Source organism: Rhamphochromis longiceps, linkage group LG19 (genome assembly GCF_057381845.1).
Source record: "Rhamphochromis longiceps isolate RC_006_pf linkage group LG19, R_longiceps_female_GT1.1, whole genome shotgun sequence".
NCBI classification, from domain to species: domain Eukaryota; kingdom Metazoa; phylum Chordata; class Actinopteri; order Cichliformes; family Cichlidae; genus Rhamphochromis; species Rhamphochromis longiceps.
This window is the reverse complement of record NC_140575.1, coordinates 28,685,567-28,701,480: the sequence shown is the minus strand read 5'-3', so window position 1 is coordinate 28,701,480 and position 15,914 is coordinate 28,685,567. Positions and strand designations below refer to the sequence as shown.

The following is a 15,914-nucleotide window of genomic DNA, read 5'->3' as shown; positions in this document are numbered from 1 at the left end:
CGATTACAGCATAGCACTGTTTCACCAAAAAACAAAACAAAACAAAAAAACCAAGGCCCTGCCTAGGTTTATTTCCCAGAGACCCTTCTGTTATTAAACCAGAAGGTCCAACCTACAGATCACACTGGAATCACTACCCTTAGTATATGATTGCCTTCAATATAGCTCAAATAATCAGCCATGAGTCGTTGCAGACATGCTCTTTAAAGAATGCATAAATGCCCAACCCAGGGCTTTCCCAAGTCTCCCAGATTGCCTTATTTGCAGCACAGCAATGATGTATCCTGCTAAGATCGCTGCATATTTTTTAGTACGTAGCAAATGCCAAGGTCAAACAGACCACTGCAAAGCTTGGATAAACACGAAACCGTTTCTAAGAAAGTGTCTGCCCTGTGTGAAGCCCTTGTAGCACAACAGGACAATCATAACACCTCCTTGTCTATATAAAAAGACATGTATGAAGTGCCCTTCATACATGTCTGTTACGTATAGGTTTCCATGTGCATTCATGGGTGTGTTGTTTGTGACAGTCTGTTGACTTCAATAGCAGGCTGGGTTCTCGACATCATGACCTCATTCCTTCTGGCTCTTAAGTCAACTCAGCACCCCACTTTCCTCTGGGAGTGGGCTGAAAGCTGCCGGTCATTCCAAGGAGCGTGTTGTACAAAGCAAGCTACAGTATAGCTCGCTTTGGACAAATTTGCTGCAGAAGAGAGGAATAGCAGCTTGATGTATTTTATTCCCTGATGGGAGCAAGCTGTATCCGAGAATAATGGAGAAAGTGAGCAAATTATTATTTTTTTCTCCAGCACATTGATAGGGCACCTAAAAGCTTGTTTATGACAGGATTGGTGTCAAAAATGGAATTTGATTTCACAAAACAATGCTGAAGTAAAACAATTTCTCTTCACATTGATGTGTCAGATAATGTTAATAAAACACAGGCAATACTAACTTCCGTTACTAAAAATGGTTGTTTAAGAAAAAAAAGATTTTCCCCAGATTTACTGACAGCCCTCAGAGGGGAGATGACACCATGTGAGAGGTGTACAGGTAGCAAAGAAATTAGCAAAGGAGTATTTTAGCACTTCAGAGCCTTGATTACAACATAAATCCTTTGATTACCTAGCAGCCTGGTTTCACAGCAATGCATGTAATCCAGCTGCACCCTGAAAGGACTGCTTTACGTGTATATAGCAAGCGCTGAGTGACCTTTTCAGGGCTCAGTGGAGCAATCATCTCCGAGCATGTTATGCACCCTGCAGCTGTGGCATAGGAGACGAATATGACAGAAGGATGTGGGAAACAACCCAATTACACAAACTCCAAGCAAGTGCCAGCAACAGCTACTTAGGACCACTGCTCTGCCAACTAACTACAACTCTTTATGTCAAAATTCGCTAACACAGAGGGGAGCTATCTCGTCAGGCATCGGCATCAGTCAGCTGGCTGTAAGCCAGGTAGCTACAGCATATCTTGCAGTAACAAAAAAAAAAAAAAAAAAAAAAAAAAAGAGAGAGGGAGAATGTCGGAAATATGCGACAGCCGTGTGCTGACAGTGACAGCTCAAGCAGCTCTCTCACACTGAGTAAAAGCGCAAAACCTTACCTGGCTTTCTGAGATAACGCCGTCTTGATAGTGTAACCTCAGGAAGGGCTGAAGAGATGATCTCTTGAATTGGATTAACGAACAGGCGGCCAACCAGTCAGGCGGAGGAGGTGGCGGTGGTAGAGGAGGAGGAGGAGGATGATACCTCTGAAGGGGTGATGCCCATATTCAATATGTAGCCCTGAAACGTCGGGGCGGACACATTTGACCTGCTACTGTCGCCTACAGCGCCTGAGTTCGAGCTCTGGTCAAACACTGACACCAAAAAACCTCGAGTCAAATCATAAAAAAGCCTAAGCGCAGATAAAATAAGCAAACGGCGGGAAGCACGAGCCGCAGCTGACACTCTTCTTTTTGTTTTGCTTGACAGGAGGATTGTTTGTACACCGGAACAGCGGTTTACTCTCGATTACAGAACAATGCGCAACATCCAGTCGTCACCCTGCCACACGAATCGTACAAAAAAAACCAGTACACAACCTTGCTGAGAAGAGATCCGGTGGCGCCCTGTTTATCTTTCCGCCGTTCCTCCTGCCTTGCTCGGTAGGAAATCAGCTGCTTCGCACTGGAGGGACGCCATTTGTTTGTGAGAGGTTTTCCGTCTGCTGTCCTACGGTGCCCCTTAGAGGAGAGCTCAGCACCTGCCACCTATCCAAATAACAGCTCCCCCTGCTGTCAAAACACTGCAGTCGCCTTTAAGCGTTTTCTCATTTGCCTTTACAGCCTACATTGCATACACATTGCCTAACAAATGTCTTTTATGTACTCATTTATCTGGGTAAAAAATTAGAAAATACGGTTTGTCAAGAACTTTTTAAAACTAACAATTGATTTAATCAGTTGTTACGGAATTCACGTTTTTTATACAAGCATATTGGACTATTAGTGTGAATCACTATTTTTCAGCTTTTTGTGAAACAGTAAATTTGACAACATTTTAACAACAGTAATTATATTTTAGCTTTAAAAATGTCATTTTGATTAAATGCATTAAATGTGTATACTGGTTCATTAGCCATTACAGTAACATAAAAAGTGATTTTAATAATTGACAAGGCTGTTAATTTAGAAAAGCTGTGGCTTAAAATGGCATTTTTTTAAATTAAATTTTTTTTAATTTCAACTAGTATACATGCTTGTTTCCATTAATCTTTTGTCTGCCAGTCAAAATTTTATTTATTTGCCTAAATTTAAGACCTAAAAATGAAAAGAATTATAAATAGAAAAACGTGTTTTCATACACAAGCTTTTATACAATCTAAATTGTGACCTACATCTCAGTACTCAGTCACCTGCAGTGAACTGCAATAACATTAGTTTCAGTTCAGCTATGTGTGAGTGTTGCAAAACATAAATCAGACATTGTAAAGTATGTGTTTGACAAAAAAAACAACTAAACCATATCCAGATAGAGGCAGTGACAGAAATATTGAAACCATTCAAGCTATTTGAACTTCTATACAACATTTTCAGTAAATTGAAAGTAGAAAAGTATTGCTGATCTTGTTGGAACCAGCTACAGTCTGCTAGGTTTATACAACAGATAAGATCAGTGTACTTAATTTTCCAAGGCCTGGAAGGTCCACACAATGGTGTGGCTTTGTTGTTGTTAGCCTCGTGGTCTGGCCTCTTGCTCTGAGAGGAGACCACCGTTCTTTCATATCAGCGCTATCCATGTTTATCTTACTTTGCATAAAAGTGTGTTCTTATTTCTGTTCTACCTTAAGAGGAAAACAAATTATAGTATCAAAAAAAGTTTAAAATGTACAGTGACAAATAGTTACAGTGGCATGCAAAAGTATTCGGCCCCCTTGAACTTTCCCACATTTTGTCACATTACAGCCACAACCATGAATCAATTTTTTTGGAATTCCACGTGAAAGACCAACACAAAGTGGTGTACACGTGAGAAGTGGAACGAAAATCATACATGATTCCAAACATTTTTTACAAATAAATAACTGCAAAGTGGGGTGTGCGTAATTATTCAGCCCCCTGAGTCAATACTTTGTAGAACCACCTTTTGCTGCAATTACAGCTGCCAGTCTTTTAGGGTCTGTCTCTACCAGCTTTGCACATCTAGAGACTGAAACTCTTGCCCATTCTTCTTTGCAAAACAGCTCCAGCTCAGTCAGATTAGATGGACAGCGTTTGTGAACAGCAGTTTTCAGATCTTGCCACAGATTCTCGATTGGATTTAGATCTGGACTTTGACTGGGCCATTCTAACACATGGATATGTTTTGTTTTAAACCATCCCATTGTTGCCCGGGCTTTATGTTTAGGGTCGTTGTCCTGCTGGAAGGTGAACCTCCACCCCAGTCTCAAGTCTTTTGCAGACTCCAAGAGGTTTTCTTCCAAGACTGCCCTGTATTTGGCTCCATCCATCTTCCCATCAACTCTGACCAGCTTCCCTGTCCCTGCTGAAGAGAAGCACCCCAGAGCATGATGCTGCCACCACCATATTTGACAGTGGGGATGGTGTGTTCAGAGTGATGTGCAGTGTTAGTTTTCCGCCACACATTTTGCATTTTGCATTTTGGCCAAGAAGTTCCATTTTGGTCTCATCTGACCAGAGCACCTTCTTCACATGTTTGCTGTGTCCCCCACATGGCTTGTGGCAAACTGCAAACGGGACTTCTTATGGTTTTCTGTTAACAATGGCTTTCTTCTTGCCACTCCTCCATAAAGGCCAACTTTGTGCAGTGCACGACTAATAGCTGTCCTATGGACAGATTCCCCCACCTGAGCTGTAGATCTCTGCAGCTGGTCCAGAGTCACCATGGACCTCTTGGCTGCATTTCTGATCAGCGAATTCCAATAAAATGGATTCATGTTTGTGGCTGTAATGTGACAAAATGTGGGAAAGTTCAAGGGGGGCCAAATACTTTTGCAAGCCACTGTATTGTGGAAAAAATGACTTTATTTTGCCTTGTTACTTAACCACATAAAAAATAAATTATGACAACATCATTGACAAGTTGTCCTTCAATCTAAATTTGTTGTGTAAAATTATAATTTGAATATAACACTCAATGTTACTTTGTTCAACAATCATAAACAGTACAATATATTTCCAATACAATACAATACATCTTTATTTATAGAGAATATTTAAAAACCAGCGGTATACCAAAGTGCTTAACATAAAAGACAGATATTTAGATATTTAATAAAAAATAAAGAAGAACAATACTTCTGGATCACCTTCTATTTGGTGACCGTAACCTTCAAATAACCCCCCCAGAACACACACACACACGCCTAGATATATCTGAATATTTACATTCCTAGTGCAAAATGATCATACTGTAGAGCATATCAATGCAAACACTTAGCAAAGGAGCATCAAACACAAGCTGAAGAAGCGTTTTACCACTCTAGCTTCATATCAGCTTTGCTCCACACATACTTTCCCCCTCTTTTTAGAAACATTTTTTCATCGAAGCCGCTGAAGCAAATCGCCTCCTTTACTCCAACATCAAGGATGGATTTGGAAGGATCCTTCCGTCCCTCTCGACAGTCCAGGAAACGCATCTGTAACAAAAAAAAGGAAGAAAATCAACATATGAAGTAAGTTTCCTTCAGCTAAAATGCCTAGCAAGTTACTAATTTAAACAATTATACCAAATTCAAGCCTTTTTACTTAATTTGAGCAATCCACATTCATATAACTCAAACATACAGTTCATTTTTTTACTTAAACATCTGATAAAATGGCTCAGCCGCACTACCAGTTAGTAATAATCTGAAGTACTTACATATTCATCCAGGATCAGATAGGAGTTCCTCATCTATTAAAACAAAAAAGACCACAAATTTTAATTTTTGTGTATCCTAACGTTGGATTTTCAACCATTAATTACAGCACAACAAAGAATTATTTTAGGCAGGATGACCTGAGCTCATGTTTCAACCTAATATATATGTTTAGTTCCTACTTTTCATGCCATAGTGCTGCAAAATTGAGGAGTAATGCAGAATGAGCACAACGCAGATATGAAACATGGATATTCTAGAAGTTATCATAGCATTATAAACTATACCAAAAGTCTATACCAAAATATCCCCTTATATTTGGTGGCCATCTATACAACAACAAGAAAACAACATCAAAATTCCTAACTGACAGTGGTGTTCAAAAGTCAACTTTTGTATAGTTTGTTTGTTTAACTGTGCATTGTGTGTGTTTACTATAATAATATTCACATTTTATTCACTCTAGGCATACCAAGCTCTAATTGTACGCCCTTACTTAAATCAAAAAATTTAAAAAAAGGATGAAAAACATGTTTCCCACAGAATACATTATGGTTATTGCATTAAACATATTTGCCATACTTGCTGCACATGTCTGAGAATTATACCTTCTCATTAGACTCAGGAACAAGGCAAGATACGCTGCTGTGTCTGTCCAGAAACTCCTGAAACTGCTGATCACTGATGACAAACCTCTCTGCCTCTCTCAGGGCTGTCTCGCCTGCGTTTTCCCCGTCAATCAGCAGGCACTGAAAGACCTGAAAACAAGAACGAGACGTTCAGTACATCCATGATTACCCCGTACAAACATATTTATTTACTTATTTTTTCATTTTTACCTTCCAGCGGACAGGATTAATCAAATTGATTTGCTGTGTCATGTCTTCGTCATAGTTGAAGATGTTGATGACGGAGTTGATTTTCAGTGCCACTTTATACTCCTTGCACCAGCTGCAGATCTTGAAGAGGTTGTCAAGGTGGCTCTTCCTGCCTTGAGTTCTGCCAATCAGCTGGTTGGTTGCTTCATCAAAGCTGTCACAGGAGATAGCTAGAATGTCCAGATAGATACCTAGAAGAGGAAATTAAAATGAAAGAGATCATAAATGTAAATTATTTTATGGTATATGGCACAGCTGGAATGTACCCATAAAAAAAGAAGCTGTTAATAACTTAGCTACATTACCATATTTCTGGAACCATTCTTCTTTGATCATGCTTCCATTGCTGACAATGCTGACACTTGGGAGCTGAAGGTCCTGTTTGCAGTACTGGACCAATTTCCCAACAAACTCTCCCTTATTATGCAGGAAGGGCTCTCCGCCAGAGAAGTTGATCTTTTCCATCCCTTAAAAAAAGACATAAATTTAATAGCATGCACAGCAATTTGACAAAAAAAAAGCTTATTGTTATTAATTTGTCAAATCACCTGATTCCTTTAGAAGTTTAAGCCCCGTCTTAGCTTCCTCCAGGGGTAGGACGAAGGACGTTTTTGCAGTGTGGAAACAAAATCCACATCTATAATTACATTTGCGCGTAAAGTGGTAGTTGACGCTCGTTGGGATCGTTGGATTTTGGTCTTTGTTTTGGTCCAGTTTATCACCAGCAACGAATGAGTTTGTTCCCTTGCAGGCTCCTGTTGTCCAGTAAGTGAGTTTTGAAAAGGCGATCTCAAAAATGCAGTAGATGGTGCTGATGAAGCGCCGCAGAAGCAGCCTGGGAGACGAGACAGCAGGAGAAAAATCCATTTTTTAAATGACGAGTTGTGCTGTCAGACTTGCTGCTGGCGCGTCATAAGCCGAAACCCGCAGGGCTCATGTTATATAGAGGGTGAGGGGAGTCGGTCAGCTGAGCGACTCAAAAGTTTCTGTTTACAAACAACGAAAACGAAACCTAGCCTGGTTCCATCCTGCTGAGATGCAAGAAATAATTTACGCGCGTCATGACAACGCATTCTTTGCATTTCTTCACAGTGTCATTCGTCCATTAAACCTTCATTAGAGACCTTTATGTACAGTAGTGATATGCCATTAAATAGTGCAGGACTTATAGATCTTTAGCTCTAATGGTCAAACTTTCAGTGATAAATGCTTCTTTGTTAAAACAGTTTCTGTTTCGAGTCTGGGTGCATTCAGTTGTTTTCACAGCCTCGCTACTTGTCCAGTCTCTTGGTGTCTCTCATTTTCATTAAACACGTTCAAGAAACACAACTTGGATTCCTGGAAAGAATGAGCTGCCCCTGCGAGGCGTTGGCTTCAATAATAAACGCGTTTCACAGTAAACGAAAAGTTTCGTTTTCTCCGTTTGGCGCCGTTACTATCGTTTTCCCTTCAGCTCACACGATGCGTCTCGGGACATATTTTGGAAACAGATAAGGGCATTTGGTGTACAAGATGTCAAAACACGCAATGTCTCTTCTTCCACGGTGGTGCTCTCGTGTTTTTTCAGTGGAGTTAAATGGAGCGCCTTTTTATTTTGCTGTTAAGGAAAAGCACCTGGGAGAAGACGTGCCGAGGGTGTTCAGAGAAGTTCAAAACCGTGACAAGTGCTACTCTGTCCTTGTTTACTGCAGCAGAGACAGAATCAAAACGGCGAAGTTTTACGGGGAGCTGAAAGACAAACTGCTGAGGGACTTGCCTCCGGAATGTCGCTTGTCTCCCATGTCTTCATTTCTACCAAAAGTCAGGGATTCTCTCGTTAAAGGTTACTTTTTAAAAGGGAATTCTGACACTTCCTCCCCGATAGAGCGGCTTTTGAGTGATTTAATACAACATGACCCAGTGTTAGTTTGTTCGTACTCTCCAGCTGAAGACGGCCAACAGTGGACGCAGCACATGTGGTCAGAGACAGCAAGCCAGGTGATGGATGTGGCAAAGGGATACTATGTGGTACCCTCAGAAGCGCCAGAATATCACCCATCTACTCTCAACATTATCAATTCAGATGTATTCTACAGCTTTGATGAGGCCTATGACGTGATGAAAAAAGTACGTATTTTCTCATTTTAATGTTTACAAGACTGTTTTATGTTTATTTTAGTATACCGCATAAGATTTTGGCAAACGGGCGCACTCTTGTGGAGGATGTAGGGATAGCAGTTTATACCAAGAGACCCAGAGCTCTTGCTTCTAACGTTTATCTATCAGGGAGGGCCAGGTGGCCCACAGCACTGTGTGCGCTCATTGACAGCACAGTCTATGACTCACTCCTGCCTGCTTAACTGATTTGTCTGTTCTGCAGTGTGGTGACATCATCCCAGAAGCTAAAGCTGTGCTGGAGCTGCTGCCCAGCAGGGTGGAGGCCAGAAATAAACCAGACTTCCCTGTTATTGTCATAGAGGGCCTGGATGCCACAGGTTAATGCCATTACCTCATAAATAAATATGTGATCAGTCTGATGCATAGATGTCATCCTAAAGTGGTGGCTGGTTGTTCTCCGCTAAAGCCATTATCTGCCAGGGAGCTTCAGTTAATGGAATATCATGTATCATGACCTCAGAAAAGTTACATCACTTTGAAATGGTTTACTGTGCAGCTCGCTCCTCTAATACTATTTTCAAACCTTCATGAAACCTCAACTGTGTGGTTCAAGAGGGAGTTTTAGTTGAACTTTTCAAGGGCCACCGCAGTTTCTTTTAATATGAACAAAAAGGATGAATTCCTCCTTTTGTGATTCGAAAATGTTCAGACCTTTGTTTTCTTTGGTTTTGAGGTGAATCTATTTCCTGTCCTTCTCTGTATCACAGGTAAGACCACTCTGACTGAGTCTCTGAAGGATACACTGGGGGCCACTCTTCTGCCATCCCCACCAGAGTGCCTTTCCCCCTGGAGAGCCCGCTTTGATCAGGAGCCACCCCTCATCCGCAGGGCCTTCTATGCTCTGGGGAACTACATCTCAGCAGATCAAATAGGCCTAAAGGACGCGAAGACACCTGTCATTGTTGACAGGTAAAGACAGCTGAGATGTTGCAGGTGGAGTGAGGTCTGCCTGTTTTGTGACCTTTTTTTTTTTTTTGTAAGAACTTGTAGGTCCCGCTGAGATCCAGATCTATACAACTCAATATTCAGTGGCTACCAAGTCACCTGATGCGACTTCCACCTGTCATTCACCTTTCAATTCACCATTGATTACCTGTCCCCAGATTTTGGCACAGCACAGCGGCCTATGCCATCGCCACAGCGGTGAGTGGTCCAGTGTGCAACCTTCCAGGAGAAGGTTCAGAGGTGTACTGTTGGCCTAGCGACCTGTTTCAGCCCAGCCTGGTGGTCTTACTCACACTTGACCCCGAGGAAAGGAAGAGGAGACTGAGAAACAGAGGCCAAGGAAAGACTGATGAAGAGGAAGAGCTGGATCACAACCAGCTGTTCAGACTCAGGTAGTTGGAGTGCTTATGCATAATGTATTATTTACTCAGTTAGCATTATACTTGCATTAGAACACTCATCAAGCAAGTGAAAATGCCCATTTAGACTGAAAGCGTAAATAATTGGTTGTGAACTTGTGATAACATTAATATGGATCTTTTAAAGTAGTTCTCTGTGCATATTGCTGGCACTCTTAATCTGATTGAGGACAAGTATGATGATTCTAGGTACCCAGACTTGGTGATGTCAGGCACGTCAGACAAAAATGAAAGGCTCCGCTATGTTATACTTATATTAAAGAAAAAGAAGAAAAAGTATGAGTGTTAGAGCATGAAAGCGAAGATCAGTACAAACCCGACTGTGGATTCACAGTCAAGTCAGCTCAGTCTTCGTCTGATCCATCAAACACTTAACAATCAATTACGGTCCCATGGGAGAGGCAGCTGATGAGAAAGAGCAGGTGATTAGTTGCTGAGCTGCTGTGCTCCATTAAGCTGGTCAAAACTGGCAGGCACTGCCGGCCTAGTTAGTTGCTACACAGACAGGTCGATGGCTACTTTCATTCGTCTTCTGTCCTGACATAATGGCCTTTCCACACGGGACAGCCAGATGTTGGGCCTGCAGAATTAGAAAATGGAGGGAGTTGACAGTCAGCCTGTGAATGAGTGAGGGATTCTGCAGACTTGGCCCGCCACTATCAAAAGGACAATTCTTCACTGGTAACAGGAATAGCAGAACTCTGAGCCATCTGTGTTGTTTCTCAAAAATGTACTGTATTGTATACCTTACTGTGCAGCAAAGCTGTAAGCAATCACAATACTAAAATTTGTCTTGTGCTGCACGCCTCCTTCACTCCTTGACCAATGTTTGCGTGTGTGTGTGCGCAGAGTGGAGGAGGCTTATCGGAGGATCAGCGGCCCAGCTTGTGTTACTGTGGATGCTAGTCCTTCTGCAGACCGAGTGCTCCAACAAGTACTGCTTTTAATTAGGGGCAAATGCCACTTGTAAACAACTCTCCATCTCCCCTGCTGGCAGTCAAGCATCAAGTGTATGCAGTGCATCCCGTCACCACTAGGTGCCAGTAAGGCATCGTAAATGTGATTGCAGACAGACTAGTGGGCAGATTGGAGTGTGGAGAAGAGATTCTATTCATAACGTGTAAAGGTTGAATGCCAGGGGCCAGAACTGCATGCTACAATCAGAAATACATATTCATGTAGACACACACACACGCACACATACTCACACTAATGTATTGTCAGGAAGAAGTGTACATCTAACGACTGTTGTGACCTCTCAGAAATTAGACACTGTGTAGCCTCCAGATACCTTGTAGCAGCACTTTTTTTTTTTTGCAGACTGACGCTCGCAAAGTGGATAGGAACATTTATATAAGGGCGACGAGTTACTGCAGATTGAATCAAAATGCACAAATAAGAAAAAACAAATCTTAAAATGTACGTTGAATGTTAGCTTGTTAAAATAAATGCAGAACCCAGTCTATCTTCGGATAACATATCTTCACTTGTTAAAAAAAGGTTTTGAATTAAAAGAAAATGACACTAAACATCTGTTTGTGTTTTCTCTTCTACAAACTGTGTATAGCTGCATGTTTGTGTTGCTTATATAACTGGCTATGAACATGAGCACAATGTCCTGCTCTGTTTGCAAGAACATGAACTCAGCTGTGTGATACTGACACAAGTGATGCACTAAGATCACATGGCACTATCTGTACTTGATGCTCTCATAAGCACTGGCATTTTCAAGTTGACACACGTAAATGTACACACGCCTACTTTTGTAAAACACACACACACAATCATGCACATCTACTAAGAGCATATACTGTAACTCATTTATATAGGGAGGAAGTGTATATTTGGCCTATGTGATGGGAAGATTAATTGGGGGTTTTAGTAATTATGAGCTTGGCAAAGCTGCAGGGTGGAGAAGACAGAGTGACCCATCTCTTTTACTGCGATGCATCAGCAGAGTGCCAAGCAATGCAGACCCTATTCATATGGCAATTAATGGAGCGCTGTATATCAATGTCATTTCATTGGTCCCCCACATAAGTGCATGGAATCACTCTTTCTACCAGTTATAGCAATTCAGTGTTTTACTGAATGCAGAGGTGCTGTGGATGCAAATCTTACCATCGCATGCCGTCACACAGACTAAAATTAAGTCATTATGTTTATAGAGTATGGTTTCCTACATGAGGCAGCTGTGTACAGTTTGCTGAATTCATAAGCTCCTTAGCTCCCCCGTGCCTCAGTGGATGTTCTGTATGGCACAGAATGAATGTAGTATAGACCATGTGGAATTTTGATTACCATTAACACAGAGAGTCCAAAATGTATGAAGTTGGGAGAGCAAGCCAATTAGGCCTCCTGCCATATTTCATACCTGAATGCAAAGCTGTGTGCGCTAGCAGTGTCAGCCACATTTCCCCGTCAGATGTTGTTAAGCGCTGATATTTTTGGCAACAAAAAGTTAGCGGTGATATCATGCCATTACTGCTCCTCAACACAGCCGTAATACAACATTTATGGCCCATAATCACATCGCATTACACATGCAGCGAAATAATTCTGTTCACATTTGTCGTAGCATTTTCTTTTTCCTTTTGGAAACATTTGTGGCTATTTCTTTTGTCAGATAGCCAGAATATACTCTGGAGTCTTAACAACAACAAGAACTCACATATTCACCCACTGAAAACATTTCAAAGCTGAATTGCAGTTCGAGGAAGAAGTTAATAACTAACGCAATCTGCTTCCAATCTGTGACTTCACTACTTAAAGTTTCAAGATAAAAGTCGGAGCCTCATATAATGAAAAACTAAGATCCATCTGAGAGCGGCAGAAACTCGGCCTTACAGATATATGTCTGTGCACACAAATGCACTGTACACTTACAAAAGCAGAGGAGACACGCACACAGACACACACCTTACTCTGTATGGGGCCACTTTGCACTACACTCCTCAACTTCAATATTTCATCTGCACAACAGAGAAGGAGCAGCGGAGAGGAGGAAAGCCCTCCATGAAATAATTAAAGATCCAGCAGGGATGCAGCAGCACAGCAGCCGCCGTCCCGTCCTAAGTAATAGATCAAATGAAAGCTGTCCCTTAGATCATTAATAATGAGTGTGGTATGGAGACTGAAGGCATAGGCAGGAGGGGAGTGGGAGGGCATAGGGCTGGTACAGGTTGGGAGAGGGAAAGAGGGCACTGAGGAAGCACAGGTTTTCATATTGTGTGTGGGTGTGTGTGCATGTTAGGAGTGTGGCTTGTTGGGGTGTGTGTGTGTGTGTGTGTGTGTGTGTGGGGGGGGGGGGGGGTGTTGAATAATAGTCTAGGTCCCTTGACAAAAACCAGAGTGAACCTCATTTGGCAGCCACATGAAGCGGCATGGCAAGAGGAGTCATGCATATGATTTGGCACCAAGTGTCTGCCAAACTCTAAAGACCTTCTATAGCAATATCTGTATGCATACACTGTCAAATAAGCAACATTTTCCACAGTGGATGGGCAGGATAGCGGGAGGTAATAATGCTCCTTTCAATCAGTGAGACCTCAGAGCAGCAACCGGATGGAGTGGTGGTGGATTTTGGGAGAGCTAAGTCTGGCAGGGATGGGCTGTCTACAGTGGGGGGAGGGGAGGGATAAAAGAAGGAAGAGAAGCCTAGGGGAAGACTGGAAAGAGGAGAGGATGCAGGAAAAGGGGGTGGAAGTGTTGAGAGTGATGGGAGATGTCGCGTACGCTGCCATCTGTGGGCTCAGGTCCCTCCAGATTCCCCTTGCTACTGCTCGCACCTCCAAATACAGCACACGAGCGGCTTCAAATACCAACTAAAGTCTCCTATTTTACATTTGTGATAAAAAAAATCCAAATTATATTTATAAGGAAATTTAAATCAGAGTACAGCCTCATAAACTCATATTTTAGAGCTATTTAAACACCTTTAAGGACAAGTATTTTGATTTCATCACCCAGTTTATGTCATCAGACCAAGTTAGATGATTAACAAAACAAACAGATTGATTTTTAGTCTTTTTTGACCCTAAATCTTAATACAATTATTTGTCCATCCAGACCAATCTCCTCAACAGTCACTCACCCTAACATAACATGCCCTTCAGACACTTCCACTATTGTACACACAAACACCGCGTATGCAAGCACACCATCGAAACGTCTCTCTGAACACAGCAGGTGGTGGCAGACACCCCAGCACCATTCTCTGTGACTGACGGGCGGTGGGATGTAAAAACATGAAGAGTGTAGGAGTTGAACTGATCGCTGGTGAAATGTTTCTCAGAAACATACAGAAAAAGCTCAAAATGGGGATTACTTTGTTGGGTGGGGGGGAGGAAAGAAAAGTTTTGAAAATATCCCATCAAAAAACAGATGTATAATTCAACAGCTTTTCATCATCACGCTCACCCTTTGTCATGTTGCTTATTTGCAGAGGCAAAGACGGCATGTCTGTCGATAGGTGCAGGTATTAGGCACAGCAGGCTGTGTATTCATAATGCCATTATGTATTCAGGTTGTGCTTATTTTCTGATGTTTTCGGGGGATAGGTTCAGTATAGTTTGTGATGATTGCATGAAACCTCACCAGTTTTGCCTGGCGGCTGTTGGGGAGGCTTCACCAGGAACGGTTAAATATTTAAACACTGCTGTGAGATCTCATTAAAAACGACACATCAGCCCCCATAAGGCCCCTACAGCACTCCCTCACACACTCCCAAAAACCCAGTTAGAACTCGGTGGAGTGTGACAAAACAGTTATTGTCTATTTACTGCGGAGAACTTGTGATAAATCATCATATCCTGTCAAATAAGGCAGCTGGCAGATGTGTTGACAAGTGGTAAGTCGGGGAAGAAAATGATTGAGATTCAGTTCTGTTTGACAGCTCCAGACAAGCAGAAATATACCAAAACAAAATAACATGACAACTAGACCAGACTAATATTTCCATAACACACATTTGAAAACAAGACGGAGAACAAACTTTGGCTCTCTTGAGTCTTCTTGCCTTCTCACAAAAATCTGGGCAATTAATTCCAACACTATTGTTTTGGGGCTTCCCTATTTTTAGCCCGGCTGCCCTCTCAAATAAATTGATTTCCTGTGGCAAACTTGGAATGTTCCTTGTGTGCCATGTTTTCTTTCATACAAACACCGTCCTTCTTCCCCAGAGGAATAAATGAAAGGCAGCACTGCCAAGTTCTACGCAGCTTTGTATGCGCATCTCTCTTTATACATGAAAATGGTTTATTTTTGTTTTAGTTCCATTAATGTTTAGGCATGTCTTCTGCTTCGTCGGGCATCAGCAAACAGCAGAGAAGCTGCTTGCTTGACAGGCAAGTGGATGACTAACTCTCAAAATACCTAAACTGACTGGCTGTCTCTCTCCCTTCCTCCACATCTCTGGTCTTACTTTTTGATTCAGTCTCTCATGAGGCATGCAGGTCTGTTTTTCTTTTTTTTTCTTTTTGTGGTCCCCGCCACAGAAGTAATGGCTGGGTCAAAACAGACCGAGCTCTCACATCGCAGGAAGATATTTAAACTCCCGGCACTACACATAAATAAAAGTAGAGCAACTTGATCCTGGTTTCTTGTAACAGTATCTGGAGAGTCACCGGTCTTTGATGAACACTACCACAGACAGATCCAGGGTGGTTGGGGGAAGCTGCACTTGCGGAGAAGTGAGGAATTACAAACGCACAGACTGACAAAGAAAATCAGAATAATTCTGAAGGATATGAATCATTAAGCAGAGCAAATGTTTGCTAAACTCTGCAAAAGTACACCAAACTGTGCAATTTACATAACAATTTGCCTTTAATTTATAATGGTTTTAAGTCAGTGTATTTTTTAAAATGAAATAACTGAGATTTTGGTGAGGCTTATGTTTTAACCTGTGCTGTTGTCACAGACTGCAGCGTGAGAAGCAAAGGATTGCAAATAAGGCCTTTGGGGTGAGAAAGCACAGTGATAAAAAGAGAGAGAAAAGCAGGGAGAGAGGCAGAGACACAAATAAGAGAAACATACCACTAGATCCCAGTTCCTATCCCGACTAAGCCATCTGAATCCCTCTACACCCATTTAGCTTGCTCACTCTCTGGCTCGCCCGTGTGAGAGGGAGAGTGTGTTTGCTTGCTTTA

At 41.9% G+C, this 15,914-nt stretch overlaps 3 protein-coding genes across 4 annotated transcripts in view; 1 reads left to right on the top strand and 2 right to left on the bottom strand.

Annotated features, from left to right (window-relative positions):
- The window catches only part of rnf144aa (ring finger protein 144aa), a 30,913-nt gene extending 28,706 nt beyond the window's left edge, over positions 1-2,207 (bottom strand). The window contains exon 1 of one of the 2 annotated variants that reach the window (XM_085391583.1): positions 2,089-2,207. The gene's annotated coding sequence lies outside the window, so the exon portion shown is untranslated. Of the gene's footprint in view, positions 1-1,608 lie in introns of both variants that reach the window. The other variant, XM_085391582.1, reaches the window with a different exon arrangement.
- Positions 2,208-4,523: 2,316 nt separating this feature from the next.
- rsad2 (radical S-adenosyl methionine domain containing 2) lies at positions 4,524-7,255 on the bottom strand. The gene is made up of 6 exons (XM_085391784.1): positions 6,793-7,255; positions 6,550-6,711; positions 6,206-6,435; positions 5,975-6,124; positions 5,369-5,401; positions 4,524-5,144 (listed from the first exon to the last, which is right to left on the bottom strand). Exons 1-6 carry the CDS (start codon positions 7,109-7,111, stop codon positions 4,980-4,982), a joined length of 1,059 nt encoding a protein of 352 aa, XP_085247910.1. The 5' UTR covers positions 7,112-7,255; the 3' UTR covers positions 4,524-4,979.
- A 327-nt stretch (positions 7,256-7,582) lies between these two features.
- On the top strand, positions 7,583-11,279 carry cmpk2 (cytidine monophosphate (UMP-CMP) kinase 2, mitochondrial). The gene is made up of 5 exons (XM_085391783.1): positions 7,583-8,350; positions 8,604-8,718; positions 9,109-9,310; positions 9,505-9,738; positions 10,615-11,279. The coding sequence occupies exons 1-5, from the start codon at positions 7,757-7,759 to the stop codon at positions 10,733-10,735; spliced, it is 1,266 nt and encodes a 421-aa protein (XP_085247909.1). The 5' UTR covers positions 7,583-7,756; the 3' UTR covers positions 10,736-11,279.
- The last annotated feature ends 4,635 nt before the right edge of the window (positions 11,280-15,914 follow it).